Genomic DNA, 16,576 nt, shown 5'->3' on the forward strand with positions numbered 1-16,576 from the left:
AAATTATAAACTACGATGTGAGGCTCTAAAACAATATATATTATCAATTTGATATCTCTCAGTCTACTAACTTTCAACATGTCATTTTTAAACAAAACCTCTGTTGAAACAGGATTATAATTACAAAAGTATATCATATTTAACAAGATATTTAACAAATATTTGTTGACATTTATCAATGTAAAATTAGTTAAAAATTCTTTATCATTCCAATTTTCATCTTTTTTTCATATTTTAGTCTTTAAATTTATACTGGAAAGAAGTTTCTGGGAATATATGTTTTTCTTATATAAGTGCAGAGTGGAGGTCAATGAAAAGGCTTTACCTATCACTTTGTTCTTCTTTCCATTTTTTATAGGTGTACAAAGCAAACTTCTAATGCACTGCTGGTTTACATTTCCCATGTTTTCATTCTAAACAAAAAAACAAAAAGCAAAACAGCTAAATACTATGAAGAGATTGTCTGCCCATTAGATGCTACAAACTATACTGGACATATGAAGTTATTAATATGCTTATCTTTTATTAGCTGGACATAATATCAGAGTGTAAAAAATGCACAAATTATAATGACGTTCATATAAATGCAATATAAAGCAATCAGTCTTTACTAAAAATAATAAGTATCTGTTTTAATTTTTTTCTTATTTTCCATTTTATTTACCTATATTTCTTTTATTTTCCATTTTAAAGTTTCTAAGTAGCTTACAGTAGTACTAAGCAAAATATTCACTGAGTTCCTACTATCCCTGTGTAGTAGATGTCTCAAGTAACTTAATAAGAAGGGTAGAAATCAGAATCTTTACACCACCAAGGATTCTACATGTTACAAATTTCTCCTTCTTTAGTTTTACCACTGTTTCTATTGTCCATATTGCTACAGTCCTAAAAAGGTCTCCTAGATATGCAAATAACAAAGTCAAGGCAGCTGCCTCCAACTGCAATGCTTTTCTGAAGTTAAATGAGAGAACGTACTAGAATCTAAAGTTTTCAGTGTCTGAGAAACTGACCCTTGTAGGCTTGCTTTCAAGAAAAACAAATACTCATTTTTTTTTTCACGAGCTATTCACTGTGGTAGATAACCAGTTACAGACACTCAAGCCATATGGAACTTAATTTTTTAAGATAAAGTCAGGAACTCTAGCAATACTATCTAAGGAGTGTCAATTGGTATTAAGTGGGGAATAGTGAAACTATGTCAAAGTTAATGATGTTTCATTAATACATGTTTTAAAAACTGACAAAAGTACAGAGAAAAATACATAAGTATAGCTGACCACCTCTCAACAGATGTTCTGAGCTGTTTTATTTTTCTTCCTCAGATCAGGGCAAGCACAGATCACTTCCAAAGAGCCAATGCTAGAGCCAATCCTTCAGTTAAGAGTCACTAGTATAGAGCAGGTCTGCAGGAAAACAGCCGGCAAGCTCCAAGTCTAAAACTGGGTTACTTACTGTCCAGGGAAATCTTTTGTCCTTACTGACATCTGGGATATTAAGTGGTTCCATAGTATTTTTGACATACTGAGCATACATGTAATTGATTCTGTTTGCATCACGTTCCCTGCGGAAAAAACAGAGATGAGCTCTTTCCACGCAGTGAAAAAACACAGGCAGAACAGTCACACAGATGGTTATAAGAGAAACATATCCGTCTTAAATTATAAAAGATGCTTGCTCCTTGGAAGAAAAGCTATGACCAACCTAGATAGCAGAGACATTACTTTGCCAACAAAGGTCCATCTGGTCAAAGCTATGTTTTTTCCAGTAGTCATGTATGGATGTGAGAGCTGGACTGTGAAGAAAGCTGAGTGCCGAAGAATTGATGCTTTTGGTCTTTCCTTTCTCTGATGTGGCCAGAATACTGGAGTGGGTAGCCATTCTCTTCTCCTCGGTTCAAGACCCAGATCAAGACCTGGGTTTGATCCCTGGGTTGGGAATATCCCCTGGAGAAGAGAATGGCTACCCACTCCAGTATTCTGGCGTGGAGAATTCCATGGACTCTATAGTCCATGGGGTTGCAACGAGTCGGACATGACTGAGTGACCTTCAGTTCTTTGATGTACACTTTAGGTTAAGTGCAATTTGGCCAAGTCAGGTAATGACCATATGTACAGTATTATATTCAACGGAAAAAGAATAAAAGGAAACGACCATGGTAACAGAGGAATAGAAGAAATTCACACTGAACATTTCTGAGCGTAAATTGATAATCTGGGAAGGCATATCTGTTAGACACATCTGACCTAGGATACTCCTGGCTTCCTAATACTTCATATATAATTACCCGGAGGAGAATCCCAACAAAAAGTTACGAGATAAGTGCAGGATTTCGGTTAACAAAACTATTTTAAAACAATAAATATTTCATGGACAACGGAAGTCTCAGGAAAAGAAAAGAAGCTACAGAAAAGATAAGAAAAATGAAAAGGTATCTATTCTGAGGAAAAGAAAAGAAGCTACAGAAAAGATAAGAAAAATGAAAAAGTATCTACAAAAAGAAAGAAGTACACTGGAAAGGATATCTTTGTTCAAATGTCTTTTATAGTGATGATGATGATGATGATGATAGATGACTTTTGTTATTATCATTATTTCAACAGAGGGAGCCAGATGAACCCAAATAATCAAGCAGTTCGACCATTTTTTAAAGGAGTAAACATCTTTTTACTATTTTAAAAATAATAGGTGTCCCTGCATTTAACTTCAATTATGTTTCCCAATATAATTATAATTAACAAATAGTACATATATTCCAAGAACATGAGCTTAAAGGATTAATTTCATGTATTTGTCATGATGTGATAAAATATGCATTTAAAATTAACATGGGGCTTCCCTGGTGGCTCAGATAGTAAAGAATCCACCTGCAATGCGGGAGACCTGGGTTCAATCCCTGTATCGGGAAGATCCCCTGGAGGAGGGCATGGCAACCCACTCCAGTATTCTTGCCTGGAGAATCCCATGGACAGAGGAGCCTGGCGGGCTACAGTCCATGGGGTCGCAAAGAGTCAGACACGACTGAGTTTAGACTAAGCACAGCACAAAATTAACATGAAGCTAACTAATATGGAATCATAGCACTAAAACATCTATTTTTTAAAATTAAGAGCTTACAAAATCTGTATAACATAACATTCACTTTTCCTATTAATTAGGTGGCTCTCTGAATTGAAGCACAGAAAACTCTGAAACCTCCCACCATCTGGAAATGATCTTCACTTCTGAAATTCTTGGGTGACACAAACCCCAAGAGCTTACTGTGTTTTATCCCATTGATAATATGATTCTAATAATTATATATAATGTTCACCTTCACTATTCTTTATTTTTATACTTAACATTTCACAACAACAATTTTCTTTTTAAAAAGTTAATCAGATGGTTGGTTAAAAGAGTACTAAGTGAACGATGCTTTTCCACTGACACATAATTCCCTAAAAAGAAGAATCTGCTTATAGCTAACATCACCAAACTGCCAAGCCTTTAATCTCATGAAAGAGGTTTGGATTGACAAAGTGTTTAATAATGAAAACTGGAAAGGCCTAAATTCTACCAATTAGAAATTTCAGAAATGTAATAAAGAATCTGCTGGCCAAGGGTCAGTATCAGCTAGTTGTTTGACAATGCTAAAGTTACTAAACACCATTTTAGTTTTCACAAAATGAAGCCTGATATCTAATTTTTATTAAAATAAAAACATGCATCACTATGAGGTCTTGTACTCCGACATTAGATTAAAAGCTAACTATTAGCTAATGATGAACTTTGGACAGAGGTTCGTGACTTTGTACAGGAGACAGGGATCAAGACCATCCCCATGGAAAAGAAATGCAAAAAAGCAAAATGGCTGTCTGAGGAGGCCTTATGAATAGCTATGAAAAGAAGAGAAGTGAAAAGCAAAGGAGAAAAAGAAGGATATTCCCCTTTGAATGCAGAGTTCCAAAGAATAGCAAGGAGAGATAAGAAAGCCTTCCTTAGTGATCAATGCAAAGAAATAGAGGAAAACAACAGAATGGGAAAGACTAGAGATCTCTTCAAGAAAATTAGAGACACCAAGGGAACATTTCACACAAAGATGGGTTCGATAAAGGACAGAAATGGTATGGACCTCACAGAAGCATAAGATATTAAGAAGAGGTGGCAAGAATACACAGAAGAACTGTACAAAAAAGATCTTCACGACCCAGATAATCATGATGGTGTGATCACTCACCTAGAGCCAGATATCCTGGAATGTGAAGTCAGGTGGGCCTTAGAAAGCATCACTATGAACAAAGCTAGTGGAGGTGATGGAATTCCAGTTGAGCTATTTCAAATCCTGAAAGATGATGCTGTGAAAGTGCTGCACTCAATATGCCAGCAAATTTGGAAAACTAAGCAGTGGCCACAGGACAGGAAAAGGTCAGTTTTCATTCCAATCCCAAAGAAAGGCAATACCAAAGAATGCTCAAACTACTGTACAATTGCACTCATCTCACAGGCTAGTAAAGTAATGCTCAAAATTCTCCAAGCCAGGCTTTAGCAATACATGAACCGTGAACTTCCAGATGTTCAAGCTGGTTTTAGAAAAAGCAGAGGAACCAGAGATCAAATTGCCAACATCCACTGGATCATTGAAAAAGCAAGAGAGTTCCAGGAAAACATCTGTTTCTGCTTTATTGACTATGCCAAAGCCTTTGACTGTGTGGATCACAATAAACTGTGGAAAACTCTGAAAGAGACGGGAATACCAGACCACCTGACCTGCCTCTAGAGAAACCTGTATGCAGGTCAGGAAGCAACAGTTAGAACTGGACGAGGAACAACAGACTGGTTCCAAATAGGAAACGGAGTACGTCAGGCTGTATATTGTCACCCTGCTTATTTAACTTCTATGCAGAGTACATCATGAGAAATGCTGGGCTGGAAGAAGCACAAACTGGAATCCAGATTGCCAGGAGAAATATCAATAACCTCAGATATGCAGATGACACCATCCTTATGGCAGAAAGTGAAGAAGAACTAAAGAGCCTCTTGATGAAAGTGAAAGAGGAGAGTGAAAAAGTTGGCTTAAAGCTCAACAATCAGAAAACTAAGACCATGGCATCTGGTCCCATCACTTCATGGGAAATAGATGGGGAAACAGTGGAAACTGTCAGACTTTATTTTGGGGGGCTCCAAAATCACTGCAGATGGTGACTGCAGCCATGAAATTAAAAGACGCTTACTCCTTGGAAGGAAAGTTATGACCATCCTAGATAGCATATTAAAAAGCAGACCTTACTTTGCCAACAAAGGTCCATCTAGTCAAGGCTATGGTTTTTCCACTGGTCATGTATGGATGTGAGAGTTGGACTGTGAAGAAAACTGAGCGCCGAAGAATTGATGCTTTTGAACTGTGGTTGTTGAAGAAGACTCTTGAGAGTCCCTTGGACTGCAAGGAGATCCAACCAGAACATCCTAAAAGAGATCAGTCCTGGGTGTTCATTGGAAGGACTGATGTTGAAGCTGAAACTCCAATACTTTGGCCACCTTATGCGAAGAGTTGATTCATTGGAAAAGACCCTGATGCTGGGAGGGATTGGGGGCAGGAGGAGAAGGGGACGACAGAGGATGAGATGGTTGGATGGCATCACTGACTCGACGGACATGAGTTTGAGTGAACTCTGGGAGTTGGTGATGGACAGGGAGGCCTGGCATGCTGCAGTTCATGGGGTTGCAGAGTCGGACACGACTGAGCGACTGAACTGAAGTGAACTGATTAGCTAATGTAAGGCGTGGTGTTGGATAATTTTAATTACTGTAAACTCAGTTAATGAATCAGTTAAAATGTTCCATGTAAATTAGTCTCTCTCAAGGTAATCATACTGACTTATTTATCCTTTATAAAAAAATGTTTACACTAAGAGTGTCTTGGAATAATTTTTAAAAGTGGAAAGATATATTATATTTTCTTTTACAGAGAGGGAATGTGATATTCATCAGAAACAAATCAAATATACAGTAGCACAAACCAAATATATTGTAAGATTTTAGTTTTTTTAATGCATATTCACCAGTAGAGGTCACTATTACACCAAGTGACTGTTCAGTGATCAGAAGAATTAGAGAACTTGTCTGAATTAATAACAAAAATCCAAATGTGAATACATAAAAGTACACAGAAATATGCTGCGACACAAATACATTTAAAGGTAAATATAAATAATTCCTCATTTTATACATTTTTTTTCCCTTTTTTGGCTGTGCCTCGTAGCTTGCGCAATCTTAGTTCCCCAACCAGAGATTGAACCCAGGCCCCAGTGGTGAAAGCACCGTGTCCTAACCACTAGACGGCCAGGGAATCATTTTATACATTTAATATGCATTATCATACTCATTTTCCCATTCTCCTCTGTATATACATAAATTCGTAAATAAACATGTATATATTTTTTTGTCTACATAGTAATCATCATTTATGCAAGCCAAAAGTAAAATAATAAAATATTTAATGTTTAAAAGCTTTCTAAACTGTTCTTTATAAAGAGCAACAAAAATGTTATGGTGTCATAAAATCAAAATAGTATCTATTAATGTTCCTCCTAAGAATAAGACTTCATAACTGAACTAGGCAGTACAGCCCAATACCAGCACTTAAGAAAGATACATACATACTCACCAGGACATGTGCATACTATCACATATTCAAAAAGGATTCAAAATCCACTAAAGCAATGTTAAATATGCCAGAAAATACACACATAGCAGCTTAGGAGAGAACAGATGTGGAGATGGGAAACAAAGTTCAGTTCATGACCAACAATGCCAAAAGGGAAATAAAGGTCAGCTATTCTGATATAATTTTATGAAACAAAAATTCAAGGGTAGCAGGAACATCTCTGGAGTAGAGATTCCATGGTTTACATACCCAGACTACCCATTCCACACCCAAGTCAGAGTCCTGGCCTAGGTCAGGTGTGCCCTGCAAGTCAAGCATGTTCCCTGTCTGTCCCCAAGTTACATCCGCTCCTGGGCTGCTTCCTGAAGCACTTCCATTAGAAGAAAAGGTCTTTCACTGTATCATATGGTTAAAATAATACTCTTAATATAATGTTTTGATTTAAATACAATCACTTAACAAAGTAACAACTTTAAACCACTAGAGTCAACAGTTTCCCCATCTTGATGGGGAACACAGAAAAAGACAGGCAATGTCATGAAAGGGAAGAGAAGAAAGGAACCGTACAGAGGGCAGCAGACAGCGTCTGCAGACCCCACACTGACCCACGGGGTGAGTCCTAACGAGCAGGGCTGGGACACAGCCAGGCTGCACACGCAAGCATTTTGTTCTTGCAGCTGCAAGCTCAGACAGTTTGGCTTTATATGATCTACAAAGATGATTTTCATTTTATTTCCAGCTTTTTATTACAAACATTTTCTTCTAATTTTTTATGGTGAACTTTTGAAATACATAAGAAAGCTGAAAGCAAAATAAATATCCTACTCTTAGATTCAACAATTTTTAATGTTTTACCACATTTGCTATATCTACATATGTGCAAATATATTCATTTACTTATACTAAATTTAGATATATTTACTTTATTATATTTAGATACATTTACTGCTTTATTTATTTTTGGTTCAACCATATTTTATTTTTTGTTGAAAATACCTTTTTTTAATTGAAGGAAATTTTTTTTAAATTGAAGTACAGTTGATTTACTATGTCATGTTAGTTTCTGGTGTACAACACAATATGCATATATGTATATATGTTATGTATGTGTATACATGTGTGTATAACACATATATGTTATGTATAAACATACTAACTGAATCTTTTCCCTTTTTCAGATTCTTTTCCCTGATACGTTATTATAAAATATTGAGTATAGTTCCCTATTATACAGGAGGTCCTTATTGATTATCTGTTTTATATTCAGTAGTATATACAGGTTTAGTCCCAACCTCCTAATTTATCACCCACCCACCCCACTCACTACACCCCACTCCCTCCCCAGCTGGCCCATCTGAAATATTTTAAACTAAGGTGTAGACATCCTAACACTTTACCCTTACAAAATCCAGCATGAATCTACTAAAAATAAGAACATTCTTCTACTAACTACTTAGTAATGCCAAAGAAAAGGTAACAATAATTCCACACCAATATTCAGTATCCAGTCTATATTCAGATTTTCAATTATCCTCACAAAGGTCTTTGATAGCTATTTGTTTTTAACTAGGATCTAATCAAGGTTCATGTACTGCATTTGGCTGTTATGTCCAAGGACAGCCCCTCTCTCCATTTTTTTCAATGACTGTTGACTTTTTGAAGAGACTAGGCCAGTTATCTCACAGAATGTTCCATAGATTTGCATAGAGGTTGTTTTTAAAGAACTACCGCCAAGGAACTTGGTTCCTGAGGATATTACTGTGACATCATTCACCAACATGAAATAATTCTCTGCTAGGTCAACTGTAGAGTAAAAACTCTGGAACTTTAATGTCAATAGTAAAGTTAAATATTCTATTTCCATGATCATATGCGGCTTTTAATTATAGTGTCACTAATAAGGGGTAGTATAAATTGACATGAATTATTTTAGGGAGTGAAATAATTGAAAGAAATAAATAATGAAAAATACAATAAAATGGCATTATGCTCAAGAATTCCTGACACTTGACCCTGGCAGACTTATATTTCTTGGATCATCCAATTGCTTAAGCAAACACCACCAGTATTTTGCTAAGGGTACAAAAAGAAATATGAGACAGATCATTTGTTAGTTTAATCTAAATCCTTTTTAAAGTTCTTCAGAAATCACATATAAAATTGGGCCAATAATGTCTATAACCATGATACACATAACCTTGACTTTCTGTTGTTTCTGTGTACCAACTAACAAAAAATGAACACAAATTTTAAAATTACAAAGAACATGAAAAAGAAATGAACTACAATAGATTTCCGATTCTCGCCATGCGTACGTGTATTGGTGTGATAGAGACTGCAGGCGCCCTTCTGGGGTCAGTTAAATCCCAAGGCTGTTTCCAAATCAGAACAGACTCAGAAGCCTATCAAATTTTCACCGAGGGTCCAAAGTACAAAGAAAAAATACATCTGAAATATATGTCTGTGGGTCCTGAATGAATCAGCCCACAGAGAACACTGCACCCAGGCCTGTATTATATTGTGACACCACTGACTCTGTGAAAGAATTCTCCAACAGGTCAGCTGCAGTGGGAAAAACCTGGAACTACAACATCAAAGAGTAAAGTATTTTCACAAATGAAGTTACTTGTAGGAGGAAAAAAGCAACTGCAGCTTCTGTGACTTAAACAGGCCATGAAATAGCTATATAACCAGTATTATGTACATGTGAAAACGACAGATAGACCGTTAAGTCCTTACCGTGTTAAAGTATCTGACGATTTTTCTAATTCCTCACACTCCATGTGAAACACGCTAGAGAAAGAATCCTGAAAACAGAGCAACAACACATACTGAGAAGTAAGTTTGAGAACACAATGAAAATTATCTAGACACAGACATACAAGTCTGTAGAACTGAGACACCACTTCTTGTACTTTTTCACTTTCTCAGACAAAACTGACCCAAGTCCTTACTTCATGACACTCTCAAACCTACTTCCCATTACTAAGAATCATACTCCTATTGTTTCTGATACTGACCTACAGAAGTACTTATTTGAGTACTATTTGTTTTTGCTTTTCTACCAGTTCTTAATGAATATGTTAGCTTCAAATTTTCTGTATATTTATTCAAAAGCCTCAAGTTTCAGTTTTTATGCATACGTTTACTGCTATTCTTGGGTCTTTAAAAAAAAAGACACACAATTCAATGATATTTTATGAGATTATTAAATTATGAAGATTTTAGCAATAAAGAGACATACTTTTGAAGTTAAATTGAAAAGCAGCATACATATCTGCACCCATACTATAACTGAATAAAAAATTGGAAGGAAACAAATAAAACAATGGCATCAGTTTAATGTGGGAACAGAAGAACTGAGTACATTTTTTTCTTGTTCACTTTTGGATTTTGGCTCATGTGTTGAAATGTTTTTTATCAAAAAATAATTACAGTATAAATGAACATCAAGTCACTTAATTGCTACCCCCAACAAATTAAGTCATTAAAAAGTGAGCAAAACAGATTAATGGGCATACTGCCGAGCTATACTTTAAAGCAACTCTGATACCAGTCAGTTGCTGCCATGATAGCTGTTAACTGGTAGAAGGATAAGCTGAATGTTAATTAAAGTGATAATTAAATGGTCTATAAAAGAGAGTGCCCTTGTGTATAACTTTCAAAAATTAAATGACAAAGAGCAGTCAACAGAACAAAAGCGGTGAGCAGACATATTCTGCAGCAAACTCAGACCTGAGCTTCAGAAGGAGAGCTGCAGTCCTGTACCTGTCTCTATACCAGGGAGTTTATAACTGACTGAAAATACTTTAAACAACTTCCATGAGAATACTTATAGCATAGTGAATTCTGACTTGATTTCCTATCAATCAGAGTTATATACACACAAACACAATGATTCAAATAATGCTATAGCACACAGTCCTGTCTTCCTATCTAACAAAATAATTAAAAATTTAAAATATAAGTATTAAAAATTTTTTTATTATTTTTCTCCCCCCATGCACGCATGCTAAGTCACTTCAGTCATGTCTCTTTGCAATCCTATGGACTATAGCCCATTCCCCCTCCCCCCCAAAAATCAATTCAAATATTCTATACAGATTGTAATTGACCTTATGCAAGTGAGAATCCCTATTTTCTTTCCTAACCCACCAAGGAAGAGCATGTTCTCAGGGTCTAAAGGAAAAAGAAAACAAATAACTACATCAAAAGGAAATATACCAAAAGCAGTGACTCATCAGTTAAGAAGGAGAAGAAATGGGATAAAAGAAAACGGCCTGAGGCTAACGGTGCTGATGCTAACAGCAAACTCAGCTGGCCTGTCTGTAAGTAACCAGCACTCTATGAGAACACTCCATCTTTCCACACAGATCTTACTTCTTTATATTACAAATCAATGGCTTGAAATCTACCGCTTAGAAGCAACTTTCCCTGGTGGGTGAAGAATTTGGGACTCACAGGTACCTTTAACAGCACTGCCTCCACTGGGCCATGCCTTTATGATTTCCACACAATCTCAGGTAAAAAAATTTAACACCCATTCCATTCAGAATCAACCGGCAGAACAGGTCTACCTGCTGACAGCAAGAGGGCACCACTATTCCTGCCCAAAAAAGGTCTGCAGGCTGTAATGACGATGCACTTCTCCATCAAGGCGGTGCAGCCACTGACGAAAGCGGCACAGTGACATTGCCACGGTAACCACTCAGCGGGGGGTCAGCAAGGTGAGGGTGCACGGGCATCCTCCGACCGCACCTCTACCCTGGTCAGCCAAACGACTCGTTCTTTAAGCAGCTTTGCATAAACAACCATGTTCAGCTGGACTTGAGAGAGAGTTCTGAGGCCAACATGAGGTTTAAAAGCAGTGCTTTAAGGCCTGTAAGTTTCTGTCTTTCTAAAAATAAAAAAGTCATACTCTGTACTCACGGAGCAATCTTCATCCACTATGAAAATGGTGCATTTCTGCACCTGCATGAAAGAGATAATAGTGGCAGCTATTTTCTTTAGAATTACTTCTAATGATTGTTGTTCTTCAAAAATTAAGCTAGCAAGGTCAAGCAGCACCTAGACAAAAAAATTAAGAGCTCTGATTTAGTAATTATTAGAGCAATACAATGACTTATATGGGTTGTAAGTGGTTTATATATAATCTAACAAATTACAACCAAGTTTAAAAAGAAAACTTCTCTATTGATTGTTAGTACCATTAGTACAGTGGTTACGATCACAGACTCTGAAGTCACAGCCAAGAGTTTTTAATTCTGGTTTTTCTTCCTGTGGGCTTTGTGATCTAATTTCTTGAAAATGAGAATAATAGTACCAAAATTATGGGGCTGTTGTGAAGACTAAATAAGTTAACATTGAACAGTGTCTGATACATAAAACACACTATTGTTTTTGTTGATCCAGACTTCTGAGATCAACATTTACCAACACTGCCAACATTTTCACAGAATGAAATAAATATTTTCCTAAATAAACAAAATTTTCAGAGTTCCTTTCACATTTCTCCTGATAATTTCTCTTTCCTTTAACTCCACAGAATTCCATCTAGTCTCACAGGAGTATCTGTGCATGGAGGGGAGACAAAGGGTTATTATTTAAGATTTACTGGAGGCAATACTATGCCAGGTGAGGCCTGAAAGATGAGCAGGAATTATTCAGGTGAAGTTAGGAAGGAAAATATCACAGTCAAAAAGAACTACATTGAGAGAAAGTAGCATGTTGTATGTTTTGATCAATTTTTTTAAGAATAGAGAGTGTAAAGGGGGAAACTAGGCAGATGATATTGCAGAGGTAAACAGAGAAAGAATCCCAAAAGCCCTGTCTGTCTTTTGAAGCGGTCTGGACTGTGATGGATTGTAGTAGAGAAGGGACAAGATCACAGGTGTGTTCATAAAATTTGGACTGGATTAATGAGTGGTGAGACTGGGGCAGGGAGGTGTTAGGAAGATGCTGCAGTTGAAAGCCATGGCAAGTCCACAGTCTTATTAACAAAAGTTCTAAAAAGAGAAATTAAAGGGTGGGGGGATGAATTATCAAAGAAATAATGAAAAGGAAATACATAAAACCTAAGGGCTTACATCTCCAGACCAAAAGGAATGACCAGGTACAAGCATTATGAATGAAAACAAGAATCATATTGTGAAATTCAGTTACAAGAGCAACAACAAAGAAATAATCCCAAAAGCTTATAGATAAAAAAGAGTTCCAGGAATCATAACAATATCAATGCTGGCAGAAGACAAAGCATTACCTTTAGATTCTGAGAAACATTTTTCAATGCAGAATTTTTATACCCAGCCAAATTGGCAGGATGGTATAATAATATTTTAATACATGTAAGGTGCTCACATCACAATACCTATTGCAAGTAGTTAATTGAGAATGTGCTACAACAGAACAAGGGAGTAAACTGAGAAAGAAGGAGTTCTGGGATTCAGTGGGTAACTACTGGAGTCTTCCTAAGAAAGCAGTGAGGGAAAGTTCTACCAGGAACCCTGCACAGCAGGCATGAGGAGAAATAGGTTTGCTTGAAAGGAGAAAGAAAGAGAACCTCAATCTGGAGATTCTCCATGAAAAAGAAGAACTCCAGGGAATGCCTAAATAATGGAGAGTTTGTGGGGGGAGGGCAGTAACACGAGGCAGTAACACACGCAAACAGTTCAAGGAAAAAGGAATAAATTTCAGAATCAACAAGAAAAACTAAATTATATAACAAAGGTAATATGAGCAATATTTATATCATAGTACTTATAAAGACTTTATTTTAAATTGCAACTTTGAAATTAATCCAGACAAAGCTTTAGAAAAGTTAATCCTGGTTGTAGAACAATACAGATCTTCCTCAATTTATGATGGAGTCACATCTTGATAAATCCATTGTAAGTTAAAAATACTGTAAGTCAAAAATCTGTTTAATATACCCAACCACCTGAACATCACAACTTAGCCCAGCCTACCTTAAACATGCTCAGAACACTTACATTTGCCCACAGCTGAGCATAATCAACTAACAAAGCCTATTTTATAATAAAGTATTGAATATCTAATGAATTTACTGAATACTGCACTAAAAGTGAAAACTGGAACGGCTGTGTGGGAAACAGAACGGTTTAAGTTGTTTACCCTCATGATGGCATGGCTGCGGAGGAGCTTCGGCTACTGCCACTGCCCAGCAACATGAGAACGTGTCGCAATCCCAGGAAAAGAGCAATATTCAAAATGTGACGTATGGTTTCTACTGAATGTGTATAGCTTTTGTACCATCACAAAGTTGAAAATGTAAGTCTAAATAACCAGTGTAAATTGAAGACCATCTGTGTACATGTTTTCGGTGTGGGCAACATAAAAGAAAAAGTCCAGATAGGAAAAGCAGAGGTAAAGAGTAGTAATTGGGAAGGAGAGATGAGGGATGTTAAAATCCTTATGTTATAAAGCAGGGAATGAAGAGATGATATCTCTAAGTGATAAAATAAGAACTAAATCCTTAATATTACAAGTGCAATTCATTCAATAACTTAAAACAGTGACATCATAATACTGTTACCATGATGACAAAGCGTGGTGTAAAGTTAAAAGTAATTCTTAATCTGTTAACAGTGACAATGCAATAGCTCACAGAAAAATACAAAATGGAAGAAATGTCTATGAGAAGAAATAGTAGAAACAGTTAAAGTATTTAGAAACTGAATCTGTATGATATATATATAATATAAAAATTTAACCGTTTTCTTAAAAAGAATTTCTATACTCTCTCTTTATAATCAGACTTGCCTGATTTCTCTTGTTTTCCAGCAGTGAAGTCTCATAGAGTTGAGCATTATGAAGAACAATTCCACAAAATGCCAAGTAAGCAGCAAAGTCCTAGAAAACAGACAACAGCCAAGTAAGAACTGTCAATAAACCTGTCTTGTTATATTGCTGGAAACACAAACAGCATCCAAAAATATTTATAGTTCAAATAAATATTAAAAAACCAACAGCATCAAATAAACACAGTAGATGTTTATTCTGCATAAAATTAGAAACTGATGCAAAGCAAGCGTTAGCTAAATGATACAATCAGTAGATGACAAGTGTTAATAAAGTTGCCTAACGTCATAAAATAGTTATAAAATAAGCAAGGAGAAAGAGACACAGATCTCTTTACATGATTTGATATTGAAATTCACTTTATGCAAAAGTTGGTGTAGTCTCTAAATGATATTAAGACTTGGATTTAAGCTAAGACTATAAAAATAGTCCGTACCTTATTACTGGGGCAAACTGAAAGCTCACATACTTGTTAGAAGAGTGAATACTGGCAACAGCAGTCCCATACTAACTTGCAAATATTAAATATATTCTTTTAAACACGGGCCTATCACCCTCACAATACTATACCAAGGTGATGTGTTCACAGTTATAGTAATTATTGATTAAAAGAAGTGGCATATTTTATTCACAATCATGAATTTATTCTGCCAAGAGATGATACAGACTAAGAATGACAATCTTTCAAGAGGGGTTTACCTGAATGGATTATAGACAAATAATCGAATAAACAGCCAATCTAGGATCATGTTTCGCACCAAATATTCTCAGATGTCATTAACAGAATAGGAGACTAGATGACTACTATACATTTTAAAAGGTACTTGCTATGTTCCGAAGCAATTAAGACATGGGGACCAACACCAGTGCCAATACAGCCTACAGCAGGAGACAAAAATAACTCTGTCTTATTGGAATGTCTTCCAAAAGTTCCTGCTAATTTTCAGTGGAGGGACAGAAATAGCAACGGGCTTAAAGAGGAAGAATTCAGTGGGCCCCATGATATACATATAATTACATATCCAGGAAGAGAAATAATAAAACCTACTGACAGAATGAAGTTATAAACAGGTTTCAGGGCTTCCATCCTTAAACGGAAAACACGTCGATGTGGTGCAAGGAATCTATCCCTTCAGAGTTGGACGAGAAAGGTAATAAAATAATGCTGACTGCCGCTCTTTCTGAAGCTAAATTCACATCATCCAGCCTGAATTCACACCTTGGCGCCCCATCGTCTGTGTGCAAAGCTTATAAAATACTCTGAAATTTGCTTCACCAGGAGGCAATTCCAATTTTTAGCGAACCTGGACTGCTGAACTTGGAGCAGTGCTTTAGGGCTTTTTTTTTTTTAACTTAATGTTGAATTTCTTTATAGCAGTGATGAAAAGTAAATGGGACAGTTAAAATATCACATCACTCTCTGGATAGCCCCAGCATGCACACAGCCCTGAAGACGGCTTGGGGGCGTGGCGAGGAAGGCTTGGGGGCGGGGGTTCTGTTGACTGAGGACCACAGGTCAGTACTGATTTAGCCAGAGGAAAGAGACCCCTCTGAAGATTTCTGATCCTTTCAAACCATACTGCTTTTGTGATCAACAGTTTTGACAACTGCCAATTCCAAAGGTCTATACACTCTAAAGAGAAAGCATCTTCCTAAATTGAGATCCTACCAGGCACAAGTTTTGGTACCTTTTCATCTTTTTCAGTGAATGTCCCACCATTTCCTGATTTCTTGTTGATGGCCTGGGCTACACCAACAACCTGGTAAAAGAAGAGAACATTGATAATTTCATTGACAGAAATTATTGGTATAAATTCACCAAAGCATGTTTACAGAATAATTTCTACATGTGCTTTAAAATAGCAATAAGCTACAAAATTAAAACAAATAACTACAAAATTAAATCCCTCAGCATTTAAACTAGTTCCCTAGCATTTTGTAAGATTTTTTTTCCTCATAAGAGTTCAATGTTTCTAATTTCTTGAGTCCCAAACTATATTTTATTTTGGAATTTCATGCTGCTCTGTGAAAGAAATTTATTGGCAATCACTTTTATTGTGAATATTTTTCATGACTTTTTAATAAAAAATAAACACAATTTATATTACATTTCAATAA

At 36.2% G+C, this 16,576-nt stretch overlaps 1 protein-coding gene across 2 annotated transcripts in view; it reads right to left on the minus strand.

The window, feature by feature from the left end:
- PDE5A (phosphodiesterase 5A) overlaps positions 1-16,576 on the minus strand; it is a 127,314-nt gene that overhangs the window by 67,321 nt on the left and 43,417 nt on the right. For both annotated transcript variants that reach the window (XM_043438405.1, XM_043438404.1), the window contains exons 3-8: positions 16,147-16,218; positions 14,420-14,509; positions 11,570-11,707; positions 9,380-9,447; positions 1,453-1,561; positions 326-413 (exon numbers count right to left, since the gene is read on the minus strand). In XM_043438405.1, coding sequence (XP_043294340.1) covers positions 326-413; positions 1,453-1,561; positions 9,380-9,447; positions 11,570-11,707; positions 14,420-14,509; positions 16,147-16,218 — 565 coding nt within the window. The remainder of the gene's footprint in view (positions 1-325; positions 414-1,452; positions 1,562-9,379; positions 9,448-11,569; positions 11,708-14,419; positions 14,510-16,146; positions 16,219-16,576) is intronic.

Source organism: Cervus canadensis, chromosome 19, assembly GCF_019320065.1.
Source record: "Cervus canadensis isolate Bull #8, Minnesota chromosome 19, ASM1932006v1, whole genome shotgun sequence".
Taxonomy (NCBI): Eukaryota; Metazoa; Chordata; class Mammalia; order Artiodactyla; family Cervidae; genus Cervus; species Cervus canadensis.